The sequence below is a fragment of the Trematomus bernacchii genome, unplaced genomic scaffold (genome assembly GCF_902827165.1).
Source record: "Trematomus bernacchii unplaced genomic scaffold, fTreBer1.1, whole genome shotgun sequence".
Lineage (NCBI taxonomy): Eukaryota > Metazoa > Chordata > Actinopteri > Perciformes > Nototheniidae > Trematomus > Trematomus bernacchii.
In genome coordinates this window covers 489,873-514,796 of record NW_022987560.1, presented here as the reverse complement: position 1 = coordinate 514,796, position 24,924 = coordinate 489,873, and the positions used below count along the sequence as shown (strand labels likewise).

The 24,924-nt window shown below is 39.8% G+C and overlaps 1 protein-coding gene across 1 annotated transcript in view; it reads left to right on the top strand.

Moving 5' to 3' along the window:
* The window catches only part of large2 (LARGE xylosyl- and glucuronyltransferase 2), a 42,320-nt gene extending 24,546 nt beyond the window's left edge, over positions 1-17,774 (top strand). The window contains exons 4-15 of the mRNA XM_034124050.1: positions 200-282; positions 2,307-2,430; positions 5,688-5,856; positions 6,233-6,340; positions 6,470-6,582; positions 8,243-8,368; positions 10,088-10,243; positions 11,254-11,417; positions 12,114-12,392; positions 13,165-13,311; positions 13,665-13,860; positions 14,559-17,774. Coding sequence (XP_033979941.1) covers positions 200-282; positions 2,307-2,430; positions 5,688-5,856; positions 6,233-6,340; positions 6,470-6,582; positions 8,243-8,368; positions 10,088-10,243; positions 11,254-11,417; positions 12,114-12,392; positions 13,165-13,311; positions 13,665-13,860; positions 14,559-14,756 — 1,863 coding nt within the window. The 3' untranslated portion in view covers positions 14,757-17,774. The remainder of the gene's footprint in view (positions 1-199; positions 283-2,306; positions 2,431-5,687; positions 5,857-6,232; positions 6,341-6,469; positions 6,583-8,242; positions 8,369-10,087; positions 10,244-11,253; positions 11,418-12,113; positions 12,393-13,164; positions 13,312-13,664; positions 13,861-14,558) is intronic.
* The last annotated feature ends 7,150 nt before the right edge of the window (positions 17,775-24,924 follow it).

Sequence of the window (24,924 nt, the reverse complement as noted above, 5' to 3'; positions counted from 1 at the left end):
GATTCACAGTCGACTTTCACAACTTTAGGTGTTAAGATTGGTTGTTGACATTTGGATCTGCCAAAAATAATGATGAGGTAAGGATGCTGTGAATATGTGCTGAAAGCTTTAACACCCAGAGGGTAAAAGTGTAGACGGATGAAGTGAAAAACGCTCTTGTTTAACTCAGATTCTCCTTTTTCATCCTCTGTTTCCGCAGCTGATCCATGTAGCGTGCGTTTGTGCCGGTCACAACGCCAGCAGAGACGTGGTCACGCTGGTGAAGTCCGTCCTCTTTCACAGGTGAGTCACAAACACATTAAAGACAGTGTTTCCTTTACCCATTAAATCCATTAGCTGGTATTTATGTTAGCCGGTATCTCCGTTAGCTGCTATATCTTTAATCTGCTTTTTCTGTTAGCCGGTATTTCCATTAGACACTATTTGTGTTAGTCGTTGTTTCCGTTAGCTGCAATTTCTGTTAGCTGGTATTTCTGTTAGCCGGTATTTCTGTTAGCTGGTATTTCTGTTAGCCGGTATTTCCATTAGACATTATTTCTGTTAGTCGTTGTTTCCGTTAGCTGCTATATCTGTTAGCCGTTATTTCCATTAGCTAGTATTCATGTTGGCCAGTATTTCTGTTAGCTGGTATTTCTGTTAGTCGTTGTTTCCATTAGCTGGTATTTCTGTTAGCTGCTATTTCTGTTAGCTGCTATTTCTGTTAGCCGGTATTTCTGTTAGTCGTTATTTCCATTAGCAATATTTCTGTTGTCGAGTATCTCTGTTAGCTAGTATTTCTGTTAGCCGGTATTTCTGTTAGCTGCATTTGATAGTAGTCGATATTTTAAAATTACCGACTTTACTGGACTGTTACCGGTAAAAAGTCAGGTCAAAGTCTGACCATTTTAAACCTCAAATTTACTTGCAAAAAGAAACAATGTTGTTATTGTTTCCTTTTCTTTTTTCTCATTTGTGGATAATAAGCTAGTTATTTAATGTATTTTGTTTTTCACTATATCATTTCCTAAAATGCAAAGAAAAAATGAATTAATTTCCCCCTAAGTAACTCGGTTTTTAGAATGGAATAAAACAAAAGGTTTATATTATTATCATTATAAGATGTTGATGTCGTTCTTCCTCCCTTTGCTATCAATGGATTTTAGGCTCCACAATAAAAACACATATTTTTTACTCTAATTTCTCCCATTTGACCAGGACTTTAAAACATTTCCGTACCCGTTGACCGAAAATATTTTAATGCTGAACTGTAGTTCCTCCGTCCCTGAATATATAAAGTACCTTTCAATTATTTTTCTTTCTTCCTTTCTCTCTCTCTTTAAAGCTCAAAAGGTCTTTATTTATACTGGCCTTGGAATTGCCTAAATGGGACCAGAGAAAGAAAAAGATAGAAATATCCTAAAAATGAAAAGATGACATTTAAATAAAAATAAATCGGTTTTGCAGAACCCTGGGCAGCATCATTTCCTTTCAATCCGGAAAAAATAACTTTCAATGGGAGCAGAGTGGTTAGAGCACGTCATTTAACCTCAAAGACCCGAGTTCAATTCACGCCCTGGACTTTAGACACAAGACTACTCAGTTATTTTAGTATTTTCACATGCATTTAACACTGTCATATCTTACCTCTCTATCACCTTATTTCCCCCTTTCCTACACTGTCAATAAAAGGTCCAAATCCCGTATTTAAAAAGTGTCAAATGATGGACTGTCTGTATTTCAGTTAATATTTAGAGTTGATGTAATGGTGGAAAAATAAGGGAATAAAACAAGTAAATTCCCAATAAATGTATGAAAATATTTCAGTGAGGCAATCACATGAAACTGAAAGCAATTCATTTTATTAGATGACACATGCTTTACTGATTAATGTCATGTTATCATAAACAAAGTAATGTGGTTTAATTAGTAATGAAAGTAAACCGTTCTCAACGCTATAAGAAAGGATCTACTAATATTTAGTTTTTTAGTTGTAACACTGAAGAGACAGCTGTCCTATTTATAAAATAAATAAAAACTCACTGTTCAGGAAATACTCCGGATTTATATGTTGATACATTTCCCACATTTCTTTCCCTTCTTCTCTTGATTTTAACTTAATAAACTCTACTTTTTATTCCTTTTAATGCAAGCTTTTAAATATTTAAACATATTCAATGTGCTGCTGATATGAGGACGAAAACTGATGTTTAATTTCTAATGCATATAAGTACAGAAACAATAAACTGCTATGTAAATAAGAAGAAGCTGTGTCAGTACAACATTATCACCTCTTGACCTTGTGGTGTGTTTTTCTTTCTGTTCCTCAGGAGAAACCCTCTCCACTTCCACTTCATCACCGACACGGTGGCACATCAAATCCTCAGCTCGCTGTTCCAGTCCTGGATGGTTCCCTCGGTGCAGGTCAGCTTCTACGATGCAGACGAACTCAAGGTACACACACACACACACACACACACACACACACACACACACACACACACACACACACACACACACACACACACACACACACACACACACACACACACACACGCACACACACACACACAACACACACACACACACACACCACACACACACACACACACACACACACACACATCAGTGAATTTGATAGGACTAAAAGAGTGACTCGTTCTCCAAAGACACCATTGGCACTTCAAATCAAACAAGATAGAAAGACGGTTCATGTTACCTAAAACAAATTTGACACAGGATAATTAAACTGTGTCTGTGTCTACACTTTAAACTATGGTGAGACAAACCAAATGTAAACAAGGGTAAAGTAAACATCTCCCTTGGCAGAGAAATGTGTTGCCCTACTTCCTTTGAATGTAATGACTGTATGCACTGGAAAGTTAAATATACAATTTAAGGTCATTTGTTCGTCTTTACTATTTATTTGTAATAGAAGTGTGTTATTAATTACAAAGGAATTAATTGATCGGTTATTGGTTTAGGTTGACCCCAAGAAGAATAGCTAATGCTAATGCTAATGGGGAAAACATTTAGCAAAGGTAAAAGGACAAGATCAGTGAAAGGCAAATCCGATGTGTCATATATCAAACCTCCAGAAGCAGCAGTGAGGAGATGAAAGTATTTCTAAATCTGACAGAAGAGATTAACCTCAGAGCAGCTTCATCAAAGAGAAACACACATCAATGCAGCGTAAAGACGCATCGCACAATCTGAAACAGGAGGTCAAAGCTCTACGTTACATTATCAGATCAGAGGAGTGATTTAGCTGCTGCTACAGGAGCTGAGCAGGATCAATCCTCAGTTCAATCTCCATTTACACCGACTGAATGCAGGAAATTAATATTGTCAGCACCGCTAAGCTAAAGGTGGCTAATGTTGGGCTATAAAGGAACTACAGCACGGTCACATGACTTCACGTCACCGCCGCTAAGCTAAAGGCGGCTAATGTTGGGCTATAAAGGAACTACAGCACGGTCACATGACTTCCCGTCACCGCCGCTAAGCTAAAAGCGGCTAATGTTGGGCTATAAAGGAACTACAGCACGGTCACATGACTTCCCGTCACCGCCGCTAAGCTAAAAGCGGCTAATGTTGGGCTATAAAGGAACTACAGCACGGTCACATGACTTCACGTCACCACCGCTAAGCTAAAGGCGGCTAATGTTGCGCGTGATGACGTTTAGTCGTCTTATTTAGACACTTGTTAGCAACCAACGTTTTTAAATTCACCAGTGGGGTATTTACTGACGTATGTTATGTCGTAGAATAAAAATCTCTTCAGCTTGTACTAACCACAGACCTTATGTCAGGCTTACAACCTATAACACATTTAGGAAACCATTAAAGAGGGAACAGGAAGTGAATGCTGAGTCATTCCTGCGCCACTCTATTCAACTTCATTCCTTTTCACGTTAAAAGCCCTCCTGAGTGCTTCAACATGCACTGCAAGGGTGAAGCAAAGACACCAGGATATTTGATTTAGATTTGCACACCCTGCTTATAGTTTAGTCTGTTGTGTGTGTGTGTGTGTGGGGGGGGGGGGGGGGGGGTGCGTGCGTGGAAGCTTTTCACTTGACAGCGACAATCTGTAATTGAGTCGGACGAGCTGTTGAAACACTTTCCTCCAAAGTCAAGCGACACTTCAGCAGAAAAACAGCAAATCATTTATTTTAACGTCAAGTTGATGAATGTGGCTCTCAAGACTGATGCGGATGTAAGGAACAACGAGCCTGGATAAGTGTGTGTGTGTGTGTTTGTGCTGAACAATGAGTCCTTTGTGCAGCCGACCTGCAGCCCCCCCCCCCCCCCCTTCAGTTTTCATTAAGTCACATTAAAGTGGAGAGAAACCGAGGCGACTGTAAGAGGATTATATTTGCAGATGATGCACTTATGCAGATCTAATTACTCTGAATCAAGAGAATTAATTAAAATATATTTTTTTGCAGATTCAGAAGAGGAGAGAACACACACTTTGAGCTTTTGCCAAAATATGCTGAATGTGGCTTTTTGTTTGCTACACAGATTTATAACGGCTCAAACATTTCCATTAGGAGAAACAGCTTCAGAAACAAGGCTAAGGCTGACTAACTCGCAAAAACACATCATTATTTTATTCTACTATTAACTATAATACAGACAATTTATACACACAGGGTACAAAAAAACTGTTGAAAGCGGAGGGAAGAAAGCATAGCGTATACAAAAACAGGTTTTATATAACATCCCCACTTAAAAAATTACAGCAAAACAACTCAAACCCGCTCCAAAACCTACAAATAAATACACAATAAAACGTGTTTTCACGTCTCAATGAAGTCACACTCAGGGGCCGAAACAACAGAAAAAAGTACATCTACAGATTATAATAATATCCACTATAACATCATGAATGCTGGATCCCTGCCGTGTGCAGCACTTTTTAGTGTCCCCTGGAAACAGATGGCTTTGTGCAGCATTTTGTGTTTGCGGGGCTTTTTGAAATGAATACATTTGATATTTCTGAGTGTCGTCAAGTTGGTGAATGTTTTCGAATCCTGTGTCAAGTTGGGTGAGATATTTTTAGAACAGTATTTGATATTTCAATTTGCATATCGAGGTTATATTTAGTTAATTTGAGGACATCTTTTCTACCATGTTTTTCCAGAATATTCTTTTCTGCACGTGGTCTTACTGTTTAGATAACTTACCCCTTTTTGGGTAGCCGCTCCTCTCACATCAATGTATATGGGAACTTGGGGATTTCATATTTATATCTGCAGATTTATCTTGTGTCTTAAAGAGGCCCCAGCTCATCTTGAGAACTCTTCTTTAGACCTGCTTTTAAAACTAGATAATATACTGAAAACATTGATGACACACACACACACGTTTCCCCGTGTCTGCCTATGTTGATTTCTGCTCATTCTCAATGGACACTGTGGCTCCCAGTCACGTTAAGAAGGTAACGAATCAAAATCAAAGTCAGAGTCACCTTTATTGTGACCTTTCAGTTTGTGTGTACAGACAGAGAGATCTAAATACCGTTTCCCACAATCCCGAATACAAAAATACAAATATATATAAAAATATGTATAGAAATATGTATATCCTATATATACATAATCAACAGACACATGTATACATATGCACACATATACAAAATGGCAGTCACTTCAATGACAAAATGTTAATCAAAATGTGTTTTCTTTCCTCTCCTCTTGTTGTTGCAGTCCGAGGTGTCGTGGATACCCAACAAACATTACTCAGGTATTTACGGCTTGATGAAGCTGACGCTCACCAAAGCTTTGCCCTCCGACCTCTCCAAGGTCATCGTCCTCGACACCGACATCACCTTCGCCACCGACATCGCCGAGCTGTGGGGCATCTTCAGGAAGTTCACACCGGTGAGACGAAGGCCATTTAAAACGACAATGTCATATCGGTTTTTATAAATGTGTTAATGTGTTTTTAGTATTTATTATATTAGCTTTACTTCATTTGCATTCCCAACGAGCGGTTGTCCAACATGCCTGAAGTGTGTGTGTGTGTGTGTGTGTGTGTGTGTGTGTGTGTGTGTGTGTGTGTGTGTGTGTGTGTGTGTGTGTGTGTGTGTGTGTGTGTGTGTGTGATTAGCAGAACAAGTTTTCGCAGTTTTTTAAAAATGTGTTAATTTATTTTTCTTAAATGATGAGATTTTTCACCGCTTTTTTCTTTCTTCGTTATGATTATCCTAAACAATATGTGCATATTATGTGTGTGTGTGTGTGTGTGTGTGCAGATAAGCAGGTGATTGGTCTGGTGGAGAACCAGAGTGATTGGTACCTGGGGAACCTCTGGAAGAACCACAAACCCTGGCCTGCACTCGGACGAGGATTCAACACCGGTAACTTTTCCTCAAAGTTGACTTTAAAAAGTGACGCCACATTTCCAGTTCCAGCTGGTTCATGACCTTGAGTCACCGTCTCCCACTGGTTCCTTTAGATAACACCATGTTGTGATGTATTTCCTGCAGGCGTGATCCTCCTGTACCTGGAGCGTCTGAGGAGGCTCGGCTGGGAGCAGATGTGGAGGCTGACGGCAGAAAGAGAGCTGATGAGCATGCTCAGTACGTCTCTGGCCGACCAGGTGAGAGGAACTGCACACTTACCTGTAGATGATGCTCTCATCCAAAGCCCTTTACTTTAATAAGTGGAATCCACCTGAGTTTTGTGGTGGGAATTTATGTATCAAATGTGAATCAAACCATTCAGTTGTCTTTGTTGTATTTTATTGTTGCAAGAAGTTCAGTCAGTCACACGGAGAGCATCCTGTCTGCAGAGTGGAAGAGGAAGAGTAGAGTTTGGGTTGCATATTTAAACACAGAGAGAGAGAGAGGAGAAAGGTGGGGTGAAGCTTGCCGGTAACAAAGGAGCATTCTGGAGGTTTTAGGGAGGCAGAATGAAGATGTTCTCAGTTCACAGAAGTTGGAGGTCATACTGTTGGTGCACAGAGAGCTTCAATAACAACACTGCAACACATCTTCTCAATAAGGACTTTTCCCAAGCTTAGCAAAGACGTGAAAGCCAGTCAATAGAGATAAACATGAGCAAGTAATAATCACTCAGTGTTATTCTTAAAGTAAGTAAATCAGCATAATATTGTTCTTTTACAGTTTCAAGGTTGTATTGTCATGTTCACAGCAGCTCCAACAGAGCAGCATGATAGAGTTGAATAAAGAAACTCAGTTTAAGTCTTTATTCATTGCAGTTTATTTTGTACTCTTATAAACCCATGCATCCATTAAAGCCTGTAGTTTGTTGCCTGTATCAAACGCAGACATTCATTGTAGATAAAAAGACAAGACTAAGTTAAAAAGGTAAACAAATTTGACAAATAAATCTAAAATTAAATTCTACTTTAAACCTCATTTGACTTTCCTAGAGATCCTTTTTTCAAACCATGATTTCTAAGGTCAATAATAAGCTTTCACATTTAAAACTTTTTACTGTTTTTATCCTTAAGAAATGATGTTTTCCTTGGCTTTATGAGACATACAGGATTAAACAATTAGCATTTCCTCTAACCTGGAGTCTAACCTACTCGTAAAACACCAGCTAATTCCTGATGAGTGATTTGTTTATCTTTTGATCACAATGCGAGTCTGCATACAGTCTGTTCTTTACCCTCAGAGGCCCAAAACACAGAGGGAAAGAAATATATTTTAACTGATGAAAAACAACAGATCTTTAGATCTTCTGGGTCCAATAAGTGTGGTTTGATCAGCTTTTCTCACGTCGGGTTGTGTTTACATGATCACCTGCACATAAAGATGTCAATACTGATACAAAAGTGTTCTTTAAAGGAATATACACTCAGGAGCTGAATAAATGATTTGTCTGTCCTCCATGATGTCTTTCCTCTCAGTGTACATTATGAATCCATCCTCTCTCTTTGATCTGAGCTCCAGCGGCGACCTTGTATTTCAAAATGCACAATGTGACATGCACAGAGGGCCTGTCTTTGTTAACCATCCCACAGCTCTGTGAAATACATATAATAATATAATAAAATCTGAGGTTGCCAGGAAACCGGCAAAAAAGAGGATATTTTTATTTATGATGCCTTCAAGAGTCAAAGAGCTGTGTGTGTGTGTGTGTGTGTGTGTGTGTGTGTGTGTGTGTGTGTGTGTGTGTGTGTGTGTGTGTGTGTGTGTGTGTGTGTGTATGAGAGCAAAGTGCAGGATAAATAGAGCTGTGTGTGGTTTAAAACTGTGTGTTAAAAGTTGTGTGTGTGTGTGTGTGTGCAGGACATCTTCAACGCCTTCATAAAGCAGAACCCCGTCCTGGTGCACCAGCTGCCGTGTTTCTGGAACGTTCAGCTGTCGGACCACACTCGCTCCGAGCAGTGCTACACAGAGGTGTCAGACCTCAAGGTACACACACACACACACACACACACACACACACACACACACACACACACACACACACACACACACACACACACACACACACACACAGAGGTGGTAAGTGCATGTTTCTGGTATCAGTACTTTACTCCACGACTTATTTTGCTGACGACTTTTTACTTTGACTTCTTCCATGTTGAACCCAAATACCTGTACTTTCTACTTCTTACATGTTGAACACAAATACCTGTACTTTCTACTTCTTACATGTTGAACACAAATACCTGTACTTTCTACTTCTTACATGTTGAAAACAAATACCTGTACTTTCTACTTCTTACATGTTGAACTCAAATACCTGTACTTTCTACTTCTTACATGTTGAACTCAAATACCTGTACTTTCTACTTCTTACATGTTGAACTCAAATACCTGTACTTTCTACTTCTTACATGTTGAACACAAATACCTGTACTTTCTACTTCTTACATGTTGAACACAAATACCTGTACTTTCTACTTCTTACATGTTGAACCCAAATACCTGTACTTTCTACTTCTTACATTTTCCAAACATGCTTTCAGACAATATTAACCATGTTTAGCTAAACGAAACAAATGAGTAAAAACAAAGGCTCTGAATTAGCCCTGAGCGAAAAAATGCTAACGCAATTAGCACAGAACTCACGGTAAAATACCCTTATTACTTATCGGATTTGCACAAACAAGATATCGATTAGCAAACTGAGATTCCACAGATTCTATAGGTATTATTATAATCACTGAGCGATCAGAACTCGCGACATGGGTAGCAAAACCAGACATCACACCACGTAGCATTACGGAGCAAACACGGGAGAAATTCTTAACTATGCTGTTGTTCTGATCAAAAGTTGTGTTCAATGGCATCAAAACGATAAAAACGCTGCTGAAGGTTAATCCAATGTGTCTGTCACTTTGAAATGATTACTGATAATCCATCCTTCCATTTTTATGTCAATAACGGAGATTTCATATTAGCTGCTACGAGAGTGTGGATTTTAGGAACTTCCCCTCGATTCTATTGGCTCTGACGGTTAAAAAGAGGTGTCAATCATCAAAATCGACCAAGGGGGTCAGAGATATGGAAAATCCACCCAAATGACCCCAGAAGTGGTTTCTTTTTCTAAATCTCTCTAAAAAGGTCAAATGTAACTTGTTTTGCATCAATCTTGATACAGGGTACTTATTTTGTTATAGTTTGGATTCCTAAAGCTTTTAGTCTCCTATCCTATAAGTAATGTTTTTTTTTTGGACGGACACTATAATTTAATTTGTTTTACTATGTTCAATCTGAATTTACTTTAAAATAAAAACATCTATATTGATTCTGACTTTTCTACATCCAACTCACAGATGTAACCTTGCTTTGAGAAACAAGATTATTAATTTAACCCTTTTAGAAGTGAAGATATAGTCATTTGTTCTGGGAATGTCCTTTTCGAGCCTGAGGCCTGAAAAACAGGCTCAGGGCTCAACTGGTTAAAACAGATGGTAGTTATCGGTACTTTTTACTGAAGTACATTTCAAAGTACTTCTTTACTTTTACTTGAGTAAAGAAGTTTAGTCAGTACTTCTACTTTTACCAGAGTATTTTTAAACACGAGTATCTTTACTTCTACTTGAGTAAAGGATGTGTGTATTTTTGCCATCTCTGGTAGCAACAGTGTTGGTGTGTGTAGTAAAAGTGTGTGTGTGTATTCAGGTGATCCACTGGAACTCTCCGAAGAAGCTGCGAGTGAAGAACAAACATGTGGAGTTCTTCAGGAATCTCTACCTCACTTTCCTGGAGTACGACGGGAACCTGCTGAGACGAGAACTGTTCGGCTGCCCGAGCCAGGCGAGCCCCGAGAGCGTGAAGGTACACACTTTTTCTGACTTTTTTCTGCAAATCTCATAATTACTCCCAAATTGCTGAGTTTTCCTAAAATGATGAATTTTCAAGAAAATCTCTAAATTACGGCCTTTTCAGAAAACCTCAGAATTTTGGATCTTTCTTGAAATAAAACATTTCGGATTTATTTTCTCAAAGTCCTGACTTTCAGAAAAATTCAGATTTTTTTCTGCAAGTCTCATAATTACTTCTTTCTCCAAATTCTGACTTTTTCAGAAATGCTGAATTTATCTGAAAACCTCCACATTTTGACTTTTTCTTAAAATCAACACACAACATCTTAAAGGTCTCCTATCATACAAAATGCACTTTTTGATGTCTTTTATACGTAAATATGTGTCCCCGGTGTCAGAAGACTCACAAAGTGTCAGAAAATAAAACCTTCTCACTTTTCCTCCGTACCCACATCTCTAAAAACGGAGGAACAATGGAGCTGATCCAGATTTGCGTCCGATATGACGTAATATCAGAAATGTGGGCGGGCTTTAGACCCACGGTCCTATCAGAAACGTTGCTGTATCAAAAACAATGAGCGACGTGTTCTGGAAGTCATATGGTCTTTGTTTACATTAGCAAGCATCGCTAACACTCAGAGCTAACCTGTACTGGAGAGAGCATGTGTAAAGAAGCTGGAAATAAAAAGGAACTCACCTTGTGGTAAACCTGAGAGAGAGAAAGCGTTTGAGCTCCATGCTGTTTCAGAAATGATCCTTGAAGTGGCTTTGAACATGATATGGAGTTTAATCACGGCAGCTTTAGACCCAGAATCAGCACTTTAGTAACAGGCTGAAATAGAGGGGTATGAGGCTAGAATGGGTGATCTGTTTGGTATTTTGAGCAAAACACTTCATAGACATGTTTTTAATATATTTGTATATATCTGAGACCTATAATATATGCCTAAAAATAGTATAATAGGAGACCTTTAAGTTGTCTACACCCTTCCTCTGACCCTGTGTTGTGTGGTTTCTCCTCAGCTGCAGGCGGCTCTGGAGGATCTCGACGAGGACGATCAGTGCTATGATTTCCGGCGGGAGCGCCTCACCGTGCACAGAGTTCACCTGTACTTCCTGCAGTACGAGTACTCACCTACAGAGGACGACACCGACATCACGCTGGTGGCTCAGCTCTCCATGGACAGGTACCAGAACTACAGTTATTGTGTGTGTATATATATAATAACTTGCTTTATATTTTATTATTGTTAATTAGTAATTAAGATCAGGTTTGTTTCCCTGGATAACCCGGGTTCTTTATGACGCCTGCAATCTCTGCATCTCTAACCCTGACACCGTTGCCTAAGATCAAGGTTCAAGATTCAAGGCTTTTATTGTCATTCGTGCATAGCTACAGTGTAGTTATGTAAATGAATATCTTAGGTCAACAGTGCAACACAATAAAACAGATAAACAGATCAAATAGTGCAAGTAAATACAAATAAAAACAAATAAAATAGAATAGAAATAGTGCAATCAGAGTCTATATACAAGTAATTGGAATATGATATATTAGATAAATAATTTGTATGTTGCCAACAGGTGAATGTTATGGATGTTCTAGTTCAGGTGTTTAACAGATGCAGCAAAGACCAATTCAATTGTAAATGACTTGGGTAAGACCAGGATAAGATCAGGTTTATTTCCCTGGATGACCTGGGTTCTTTATGATGCCTCGAAGAGTCAAAGAGCTCAGAGATTGTGCTTCTCTTGCATCTCAAACCCTGAAACCGTTGCTTAAGATGCTGCCTAGAAAGAATAAATTGTAAATGACCTGGGTAAGACCAGGACCAGACTGTGTTCAGGTTTGTGTCCCTGGATAACCGTGTGTTTGTGTGCAGGCTGCAGATGCTGGAGGCCATCTGTAAGCACTGGGAGGGGCCCATCAGCCTGGCGCTCTACATGTCGGACGCCGAGGCGCAGCAGTTCCTTCGATACGCTCAGGCCTCCGAGGTCCTGAAGAACCGGAAGAACGTTGGGTACCACATCGTGTACAAAGAGGGCCAGTTCTACCCCGTCAACCTGGTGAGGAACGTCGCTCTGAGGAACGCCAACACGCCCTACGTCTTCCTCACAGACGTTGACTTCCTGCCCATGTACGGACTCTACGAATACCTCAGGTACGACCAGAAGCTACATTAAAGTACCGTTGGTTACTGAAGAAAGATCGATAAACTGTGGGTTTGATGCTCGAGAGGTTTCAGGAGTGTGTTACTTTGTTAGAAAGATATTTCAGGGATTGTAGAAAAACCTCGATGGATGTTTGCCCAACTTGATATTCATTTCACACGGTTGGTTTTTTCCTCCTGATAAATACTTTACATTCATTTTCCAGAGGAAAGAGTTCAGAATATGTACCCTCCACTGACAGAAATGAATATATATTATTCATATTTTGGCTCTGATTTTGGATTTGTATTATGAATTAATACAAGTCCTTTTGTCTGGGGTTATGTAAGGAGTTTAAAACATGGTCCAAAACGAGAAATGTTCAATAATATGCGTTTCCTGTTTCCTGCAGGTTTTGCTTAACTGTTGGGTAGTTTAAAGTATAACAGCATTTCCTAAATGGATATGATGAATCTGAAAAATCTATAAATGTAACAGCAGAGGTGGAATAAGTATTCAGATCTTGTACTTGAGTAAAAGTAGAAGTACTTTAAGATTCCTTAAATATAAGGAGGCATTATTGATCATTTAGTCCCCGATTGTTGTCCTGTTCTATCTATCTAACATAATGAGAAAAATTCCCTTCCGTCTAAATTGCATAACAAGTATGAAACTTGGTTCAGTCCTGGTTCTGGTTTCAGTCCTGGTTCAGTCCTGGTTCTGGTTTCAGTCCTGGTTCAGTCCTGGTTCTGGATCTGTTGTAGTAACCCTGTGTTTCTGCAGGCGCTCGGTGGTGCAGATGGACATGGCTCACACTAAGAAGGCTCTGGTGGTCCCGGCCTTCGAGACGCTCCGGTACCGTCTCTCTTTCCCCAAATCCAAAGCTGAGCTGCTCTCCATGCTGGACATGGGGACTCTCTACACCTTCAGGTACTAAAAACACGATCAAATCAGCATCAAATCAGCAGAGAGAAACTAAAAGTCAGCCAGTGGTTACAGAATCAGAATCAGGTTTATTACCAGGTAGGTTGACACATACGAGGAATTTTACTTAAAGAACTAGAAAAATATAAATAATAAACAAAAAATATAGTAAAATATAACAGTATTTACATAGAAATGGAATGGAATAAAATGGAATAAAATATGGAATAAAAATCGTCAGTAATAAAAAAAATAAAACAGATATTGTTGTACATTTTGTGTGCATTAATGTAATGCATAGTGTCTTATGATGTGGCAGAGGTACAGTTGAATAACTTACTGATTTCCCTCTGCTCCAGGTATCACGTGTGGCCCAAAGGTCACGCTCCGACAGATTACGCCAAATGGCGGACGGCCACCACGCCGTACCGAGTGGAGTGGGAGGCGGACTTCGAGCCGTACGTGGTGGTGAGGAAGGACTGTCCAGAATACGACCAGCGCTTCGTGGGCTTCGGCTGGAACAAGGTGTCGCACGTCCTGGAGCTGGACGCACAGGTACGAAAATAAGTCAATTCTTCAGTTTTCTTTCCTTATTTATCCATCTGTAAAAATCCAATAATGTTAAAGATATACTTGCTGATTGGGGCCAACTCTAGCTCTAGTTTAAAACATCGTCCATAACAAGAAGTGTTCTGGAATAACTTGGTTGGTTGGTTTGAATGTGTTTTCTGTCTTCTTCTGCTGTTCCCTTTAGTCTTTACTCATTTAAAGGTGGGGTAGGTAATTTTGGAGAAACCAGCTCGAGATCGCTAGAATTTGAAAATACACAGCCGGAAGAAATCTTCCACTTCCTTACAGAGCCCCTCCTCCAACACACACGAACGCGCACATGACCAATGAGGGCACGAGATAAGTTTGTGCCCAGATGGAAGGCTGACAGGCAGGTAGGCCATCCAGTTATTTTAGCCGGCCCGGCTGAAATGATTGGTCGTGCTTTTTACAGTACTACGGCTTCCACAGATGACATTTTTTATGGATTTTATTTCAAAGCACTTAAGATATTCATTGCTATCGGGATGTTAAGAGTATCTCGAGCCGGTTTCTCAAACTTACCTACCCCACCTTTAAGTCGAATTTTGTTGCCAATTAATTTCTTGGTGTCATGAAATCTTGAATGTCTTTTTTCCCCCACTCATCCTGTAAAAAAAAAAAAAACCTAACCCATGTTTCATAATTCCCTTCTGTTTTCTCAGGAGTACGAACTGATGGTGCTGCCGAACGCCTTCATGATCCACATGCCGCACGCTCCGAGCTTCGACATCTCAAAGTTTCGCTCCAGCTCGAGTTACCGCAACTGCCTGAACACGCTGAAGGAAGAGTTTCACCAGGATCTGTCCAGGAAATACGGCTCGGCGGCGCTGAAGTACCTCACGGCTCAGAGAAACATCTAGAGAGACGGAAAAAAGACGTCAAAAACCGCGAGTCCGTCTGACACGTGCTAACGCTGCGCCGCCGCGGAAACCGTTAGCTGCGAGGACGCTAACAAAGACGGTTAAAAAGACGGTAAAGCTTTACAGCCCTTTGTGGACAATCTCGGGCTCCTGTGCATTCATTCTCCAGTCGAAGAGATAACGGGAAGGATTGTCGTTCACAAAAGGACTGAGAAGAAGAAGACGGACTAGCTTTAACGCCGGGAATAATTGGTACAACTTGTTCTGACAATCAGGGCTTTTTCTGTCCGGATGTCGGGAAGATTTAAGGGGGAAGACGACGTTTCTAAGGGCCAGTCGAAGTGGAGATAAGCCTTATCACTCTCCATGGTATTTACTGACATATTTAATATTTCTGTTCTCTCTCAAGTGTAAATCAAAACCAATGATAACAAACATTGGCATTAACAATGTTTTGATTACGACTTTACAAACTTATTTTTTTCCTTCGTTTATAATTTCTGACCTCCTTTTTGAAAGAAAATGCATTTTTGTCCCGGGTGAATAATCTCTGTGAGCTTCAGGAATGAGTGTGTGTGTGTGTGTGTGTGTGTGTGTGTGTGTGTGTGTGTGTGTGTGTGTGTGTGTGTGTGTGTGTGTGTGTGTGTGTGTGTTTACTGCTGATTGTTGTCAACGTCCTCCTCGCTTTGCTTGCATGTAAAGAGTTGCACTACGTGTCCTCACATAAAAAGAAAGTGATTTTTCATATTTTCTTTCCATGAACCATCCCTCCGCCTGAAAGCAGTAAATATCTATTAAAGATAAAACTATATATATCTTTACTGTTTGGGACCAGCTCTATTAGCTCTGAATTACACCCGGATAAGGAGCAGAAGCTTTATTTAACTGTATTCTGTTGCAGCTTTAATGTGTCTGAATCACTGGATAAATGTGCGCCATCTACTGATATTCTTTTATTTTGTCCAAGTCCAACTGAAATGGAAAACTCAGATAATCAAAAGTAGTTTTTTATTTACAAAAACGCTTATTTAGCCTCCAAACTAGTATAAAAATGCCAATCATTAGTATGTTGTATATCAGTAGATTACAAGCCAAGGATAAACAACTATAACCATTTTATAATTATAATGATATACCTACTATAAAACTCTTAAATTAAGTTGAAATAATACTCTGATGAACGTTAGCTGCAGTTTAAATGCAAAATGCTATTCAACTTTTTCTATGAATAGTTTGGTAACAGTAATTGGTTAATTGGAACAACGTTTTAATCGACGCTATTTCTTTAAATGATTAATCTGCAGATTATATAATCCATAAATAGTTTGATTTCTAACATTTCAGAAACAGGTGGTAAACGTTCATCCCAGTTTCCCAAATACCAAGCTTTAAATAGTTTGTTTTGTCAGTCAACAAAACAAAAGATATTGGGTAATAAATGCTGAAAACTGCATTTAAATACATCTTTGAATTTATATAATTACTTTTAGTGTTAATTAGAAAACAAAGGAGTTGAAAGAAAACGAAAATCTAATTTCAGTTGGACTTTAATCCTCATAATTTCATAGTTTTTAAAGTAATGTATTTCTTTTTGTCTTTTTGTGGAGTTATCTGAACGTTATCATCTGAGCCACCATTGATTTGATCATTTTGGTGAATCTCCCTTTTGTCTAGAGCTGCTGTGAGATTACAACTTGATTAACCAAAACATTGGCCCCTGAAAACTAGTACAAATATGTTATATAAAGGTTATTATTGATATTTAAACATTTCAATGTATATTCAATCTCCCCAGAGGATAATCCAAATGTTCTTAACTTTTAGCTTAAATAGTTAAATATGTGGGGCCTCTCTTCTAAATGTCATCTATATTTAAGTTATTGGCCGTATTTAAACATTTCGGTGTTTAGTCAAGCTCCCCAGAGGATGATCCCACATGTTTAGGGTCCTCAAATGTACCTTTTTTAACTCAAATAAATAGAAGTTTGAGGCCTCACTTCTATTCATATTGTAATTATTGGAAACATTGAAACATTCCAGTGCAAATTCAAGCTCCCCAGAGGATATTCCAAATGTGTTAAGGTCCTAAACTTGACTTTTTTTAGCTCAAATAAATGAAAATGTGGGTCCTCAATTCTCACTTCCATTTACTTTGAAGTTATTGTCCGTATTTAAACATTTCAGAGTATGTTCAGGCTCCCCACAGGGTAATCCAAATGTTCTAAGGTCCTTCAATTAACTTTTTTATAGTAGTTAAATCTGTGGGGCCTCTTGATCCCACATTTTTAGGGTCCTCAAATGCACCTTGTTTAACTCCAATAAATACAAGTTTGATGCCTCACTTCTTTTAAAACATTTGAACATTTCAGTGTATATTCAAGCTCCCCAGGGGATAATCCAAATGTTCTAAGGTCCTTCAATTAACTTTTTTATCTCAAGTAGTTAAATCTGTGGGGCCTCTTTTCAGTTTGTAATCAAGCTCTCCAGAGGATGATCCCACATTTTTAGGGTCCTCAAATGCACCTTGTTTAACTCCAATAAATACAAGTTTGAGGCCTCACTTCTTTTAAAACATTTGAACATTTCAGTGCATATTCAGGCTCCCCAGAGGATAATCCAAATGTTCTAAGGTCCTTAACTTGACTTTTTTAGCTCAAATAAATGAAAAGTTGCCAATCTTTCATTCTCACTTTGATTTAGATATTTTTATTTCCATCACATTGTCTGGTTATTTTGTTGTTTTCCACGAGCATTTGGACAAAAGGCAAGTGGAGAAGGGTCTGGTATCATTTCCACCGAAGAAGGCGGGAGTGAAGGTGTGTGTGACCCCCCTCATTGACTTGTTGTTGATTGTGGTTGATGCTAGTGCCTTTGCTGTATTGTGAAACTGGATATTGATTATATTGATTGTACTGATTGTACCGACAGGCCTGGGGAACGTCAGGCACTCTATTTATTATTGGTGACTCAAATCGATCATATTTTTATATGTAAGTGCTTTAAATAAAATTGCCCTTTTTCTAACTTTTTTGTCCGGTGTATTTTTTCTGTAATTAATGATATTTTGGGGGTTACTGAGGATTAGAAATATCTTGGGAGATCCAGAAACTTTTAATATTTACCAAGGTCAGTGATTTGAAACCTGTGGAAAGCCTTCAGCTGTGTAATTGGTTCAATAATAACTTCCAATATTTAAAACACAGAGGTTCCCCTGACACTTTTCATCCAGTTTAAACTCAATAGATTAATTAAAACTTAATCAACAGGCAGTGTTTTTAAATAATAACTTTTGGTCAGAGTTCTTATATTCAATATTTCTGAACAACACGTTGGTGTTATTTATTAAAATGGATTGTTGGCAGAAAGCAGTATTGTCTACTATTCTACTGTATTACTATACCATGACAATTCTTTGTATTTTGGTGACGTAGTTTCATATTTAAGGATCATTTTTGAAATAGTTTGACATTAAAAAAAGCCATTATTTGTATGATATTTCCTGACATATTAAAGTATGACATTTCACTGATTTTGTGTGACATACTGGACATTTGACAATATTTATGTGACTTTTTTCAACATTTTGACTTACTACATACTACACTATTACATTTTCAGCAACATTTTCTGTAACTGTCAGGAGACGGTAATCAGGACCCACATGCAGAATGAAAAGACTTGGGGTTTAAAGGCGTAAACAAAGAGCTTTATTAAATAAAAGCTGTTCCAAACAAACACTTTAACGAGCAGGATCAACAAAGGGAAAAGCAGCGAACTAAAACTAAAAACAAACCAGGAATGCTTTGAGGACAGATGAGGCAGACGAGGGAAATTCAATGCAGATTTTCCCCGTAAAATGTTAAAGTGATGCCAGAAAACAATATTTCTGTTCCTCAAAAAACGGTATAATTACTGCAGAAATCTGAGAATCAAGCAGAGCGTCAGACGGCAGAGACAGCTTGGTTTTCATGTTCTCCAGAGAATTGATACATCTTGGAAACAAGATCAGCGCCACAGTACTCAAACTATATCTTTCTACTATGTCATTTTACATGTATTTTTCCTCCTGAGCTTAAAAGCGTCAGTGTTTCCTCTGATCACCATAGAGGCAGCTTTCGAGCACAAATACAAAATGGACTTATGCGAAAGATTCCCTCTAATTTAAAAAACAAGTTGTTTGCGATTTCCCCAGTGGATATCTTGTGTTTACAATCTCCAATAAAGGCAATGTTGTTCCTTTCTTTGTGATATCTAATCTGATATAAATGTGATGGTGATAAGGGTTGAGATATCCCTGCAGAGTTACACGTTATGTGCTCAAATGTGCAGTTTTTTTTTAACATTTGTTACCATTGCAAACGCATCCAAAAGTGATGATATGCAGGAGGTTAAAATGCATTTATCACTGTGTGCATGCAGTACAGTTTACTCCTCTGGCTTCTCTGCACACATCTCCCGTATGAGAGACACACATTTCTCTAAGGTAATGGGGAGAATAAAAGAGTGTGTTCATGGTGTGCAACAACCCTTAACATGTACTGTGTGTACTGTGTGTACTCTCAGTATCTGTATACTATAAATCTCTCTGTGTGCAGCATCCTCTCTCTCTACAGTTAGTATAATATCTGCTCCTCCCCCCCCCCCCCCCTCTGGTGTCTGAGCAACAGCTTATCAATTATTGTTATCACCCTCTCTGCATGTAGGCCAAACACACCATATGTGACACACCACACAGACACACTCACTGAACCATCACATGGTGTTTCACAATGTGCAGAAAGGCCATCATTGTGTTTTAATGTACATGCTCTAGAAAAAACTGTAAACATGTTGATGTAAAAACAAACAGTTATTGTTACTATTGTTATTTTTTTAGGATAATCGTAACAAACACAGAAAAAACTGTGAAAAATCTCATCAGTTAAGAAAATAATAATTAACACATTTTGAGAAAAACTGAGAAAACGTGTTCTGCTGATCGACGTGACAAACTACATTTAAAAAGGATTAGCTTTGTAGGGGTCTGTCTCCACACACACACACACACACACACACACACACACACACACACACACACACACACACACACACACACCCACACACACACACACACACACACACACACACACACACACACACACACACACACACACACACACACACACACACACACACACACACACACACACACACACCCACACACACACACACACACACATCACACACACACACACACTACACACACACACCACACACACACACACACACACACACACACCACACACACACACACACACACACACACATCACACACACACACACACACACACACACACACACACACACACAGCACACACACACACACACACCACACACACACACACTACACACACACACACACACACACACACCCACACACACACACCACACACACACACACACACACACACACACACAGACACACACACACACAACACACACACACACACACACACACACACACACACACACACACACACACACACACACACACAACACACACACAACACACAACACACACACAACACACCACACACACACACCACCACACACACACACACACACACACACACACACACAACACACACACACACACACACACACACACAACACAGACAGTCACTGCCCCTCCCTGAAATTGAGTTGTCTCCTTTGGCCGTGGTGCTGAGTGATGCTCGTGTTCTCCACAGAACAGAGCAGAGATAACTGAGCACCGAAACATTTCCTCATCTCAGAGAAACGGATAAGGTCTCCTGCAGGAAACACCGCCTCAGCACCGACACACAGAGGGGGGGGGGGGAAGCATTTCAGGAGGTTTTCTGTCAGATAGACTGCACCTCTACATCCATCTGAAGCTGAATTACACATTAATGTGATGCATGTTTGTTTCTATGACACACTGCAACACACACACACACACACACACACACACACACACACACACACACACACCCTGAAGCCAGCGTACGATATGCAAATTCATGTATTCAACAATTCACAATTACAGTGGACTCTGAAGCTGTATTTAAGTGAAATGCTTTGATGTTCCACCATTCCTTTGATTGGAGCTAAACACTGGAGTCATCATGGGGGGGTGATCAGGCCATTGATCAGTGTCAGAGCCAGGTAGGATCGATGTGGCTCCAACAAAAAGAGACTCTTTAACTGGGGGGTTTCTCCATTAACTGGGGGGTTTCTCCATTAACTGGGGGGTTTCTCCATTAACTGGGGGGTTTCTCCATTAACTGGGGGGTTTCTCCATTAACTGGGGGGTTTCTCCATTAACTGGGGGGTTTCTTTCGGGGTGTTTCCTTGTCCGATGTGAGGTTTATTCCAAATGTCGTCCCCTGTCCCGTGCAGCCCCAACAACAGCCTCTGATTCGTCAACAGACTTCATGCAATGCTTCATGGGATGCATCATTAGATCTATGAAGTCTAACCCTAAGACCCACGACCAAGCAAAACAAGTATCATTTCTCATGTGGCCTAAACGGGGCGAGATGGGAATAATTTAGGGCCGAATTGGGAAGGGGCGAAACGGGAAGTCACCCCGATGTGAGGGTCCAAGGCCAGAGGGGGTCCTATTCATATTCTGTACAAACTGTAAAGCCCACTGAGACAAATGTAGAATGTGTGATATTAGACTTCATAAATAAACTTTGATTGACTGTGAGATTTAAGACAACGGTCAGAACTCAGTGACTATGCAACGTTTCCCAGCTGACAAGATGCAGTGTGATGACTTCATCATGGGCTCTCTGTGATGACTTCATCATGGGCTCTCTGTGACGACTTCATCATGGGCTCTCTGTGATGACTTCATCATGGGCTCTCTGTGATGACTTCATCATGGGCTCTCTGTGATGACTTCATCATGGGCTCTCTGTGATGACTTCATCATGGGCTCTCTGTGATAACTTCATCATGGGCTCTCTGTGACGACTTCATCATGGGCTCTCTGTGATGACTTCATCATGGGCTCTCTGTGATGACTTCATCATGGGCTCTCTGTGATGACTTCATCATGGGCTCAGGCCAATTATTAGTGTCGGAGCCAGGATCGATGTGTCTCCAACAGAAAGAGAGTCCCACCCTCAGGACTCCTGGATCAATGGCAATAACGTCCGCCTCCTTTTCCTCTGCTCAATAAAGAGGAGGATAACACAGTTTCTCTCTCTAAGGTCGCAGGGATGGATCCATCATATTTACTCGGCTGGTTATTGTCCTGTCCAGGTTATCGAGCGCCTCCGGAGACTCTGGGATGTCCATTGATAACAATAATGATCCAGAGATGATGAAGAGAATAGATACAACTGCACAGAAACAATACGTCTTCACTGGCAATGACCTGATTAAAGGAAATGGATTGAAAGCATCAAGGTTAATTACTAAATGTAACATGTTGCGAAATCAATCTAATTTCACCTCAAACGACTGTACAGATAGTATTTAAGAGCGGAGATTCAATCTATTTATATCTATTTACAGTCCATCGATAACAATCATGATCCAGAGATGATGAAGTTACAGAGAATAGATAAAACTGCACAGAAACAATAAGTCTAACCCTGAATGACCTGATCAAAGGAAATGGGTTGAGTGCTAACATAGTTTAACATCAAGGTTAATTACTAATTAGCGTCACTAAGATATAAAACATGAACTCAATTTAAGTGTGTGTTCCTCACAAAGCAGCTTTCATTACGTTGTTCTGATGTTGACTTGACAGATAGTATTTATGAGCAGAGACTCAATCTATTTATATCTATTTTCAGTCCATTGATAACGATCATGATCCAGAGATGATGCAGAGAATACAACTGCACAGAAACAATAAGTGTAACCCTGATTAAAGGTAATGGATGAATAGCATCAAGGTTAATAACTATTTAGCGTCTCTCTAAGATAGTAAAGTCAATGTAAGTGTGTGTTCAGTAAGTTGTTCTGATGTTGACTTGATAGATCATATTTATGAGCAGAGATTCAATCAATTTTTATGTATTTTGAGTCAGGAATCCATTTAGATTAATTAACTCAAGTCAAGTTTATTTACATAGCACATTTTAAACCAGCTCTTCTGACTGGTCCAGACCAACAGATAAGGAGTTAAGGGGTCCAAACATGACGTAACAAAAGCACGTATAACTGTTTAATTAAGCATTTAGGTACATCAAAAACAATAAAGTGGTTCAGAAATGAGTCCTGACACGGTTCAACGTGTGAGAATCATAAACGTCTGTTCGCCTCAGAGATTGATGTCTGCAATAATAATAAAATATTGTCCTTTCGACGGTCTATGCTGGAATGTCACTATCTTTGTTATGATCTGTATCGACTCTAAAGCGCCCTTAAAGGAATGTATTTACAATTAATTTACACATTTGTGATTGTGGGCAAAATAAATAAGACATATTTTGACATTTGAATGTGCAAGCAACATGTACGCTGCCAAATATTTAAACACCTTTTTGAAAACTGTTTCCATGGAGTTGTTCTACACTTTAGGAGGTGTTTGCATGATTTGTTTCCAGTCAAAAAGAGACTTCTCCCATTATTCCCACAACCCATGAATGCATCACACATGTCCTATCCTTCAATTTTAACAAAGAAGAAATGTACCTCGTGTTTCCTCCATGTAGTTTGTATCTGTTAAAATAAAATAAGGGTTGTTCCTCTTTCCGTGCTTCACACTTTCACCAAGTTTCATAAAAATTGGGCGGGTACATGTAGTTATTTTGTTATCTGCTGAAAATCAGACAAACCGAGCTGAAAATATAACCTCCACTCGGGCAGAGGTCATCGGGGTTTGATTGTGCAGCAACAGACAGTGATAAACATGTCAATAACAACAACAACTATATGATGCTTTCTGCAGAATAAACACACTGCAGGAGCCCAAAGACACAACAGGAGGGAAGGTGAACTCTCAACTGTTTGGGGTCTATTAAGTTCCTCCTCCTGAATTTATATTTCTGCCTTGTGAGGTTTAAAGGAAAAAGAAGAAGGCATTGATTTGGTGTGTGTCACATTAAGGTGAGTCTCTTTGGAGAAGCAGAACTCAAGTGGCTCTTTATATTCTGGTATTAATGATTCTCTCTTTACACCCTGCAGCTCCCACCGTCATTTACTGTCTTTACAGGAAGCAGCACACTCTGATTTATCAAACTTTAACGGAGACCAGGGGACACTAAAGAGTGACGCACACAGCTGGGAGACCAGGGGACACTAAAGAGTGACGCACACAGCTGGGAGACCAGGGGACACTAAAGAGTGACGCACACAGCTGGGAGACCAGGGGACACTAAAGAGTGACACACACAGCTGGGAGACCAGGGGACACTAAAGAGTGACGCACACAGCTGGGAGACCAGGGGACACTAAAGAGTGACGCACACAGCTGGGAGACCAGGGGACACTAAAGAGTGACACACACAGCTGGGAGACCAGGGGACACTAAAGAGTGACGCACACACGCTGGGAGACCAGGGGACACTAAAGAGTGACGCACACAGCTGGGAGACCAGGGGACACTAAGAGTGACGCACACAGCTGGGAGACCAGGGGACACTAAAGAGTGACGCACACAGCTGGGAGACCAGGGGACACTAAAGAGTGAAGCACACAGCTGGAGACCAGGGGACACTAAAGAGTGACGCACACAGCTGGAGACCAGGGGACACTAAAGAGTGATGCACACAGCTGAACAACTGTCTCAAACAAAATGTTTGATGGTCTTATTTTAACAATGTGGTCACATGACTCTGATGTTACTGCAGATCTGCTGTAAGCTAGCTAGCTAACGTAGCTAACCTAGTCATTTCAGATATCATTAAGTTGAAGATGTTTCTCCATGTGGAACATTTGTGTTTTTATATCTGCATCGTTTCTGAAGCAGAAGCGAGTTTCTCCTGATGGAAGAGTTTTGGTTCATTGTAGGGCGTTTGCACCTGTTGGCCACTGTACTACAAGTGTTACTAAGACAGTTGTATTTGGGGGATAACTATCAAAAAAACCTGTGTATGATGTTGAAAATATCTTATATAGAGAAATATGACAAATCTTAGGAGGAAAAACCTGCGCTGCAATTAACCTGTTAAGCCCTGAGCCTGTTTTTCAGGTCTCAGGCTCG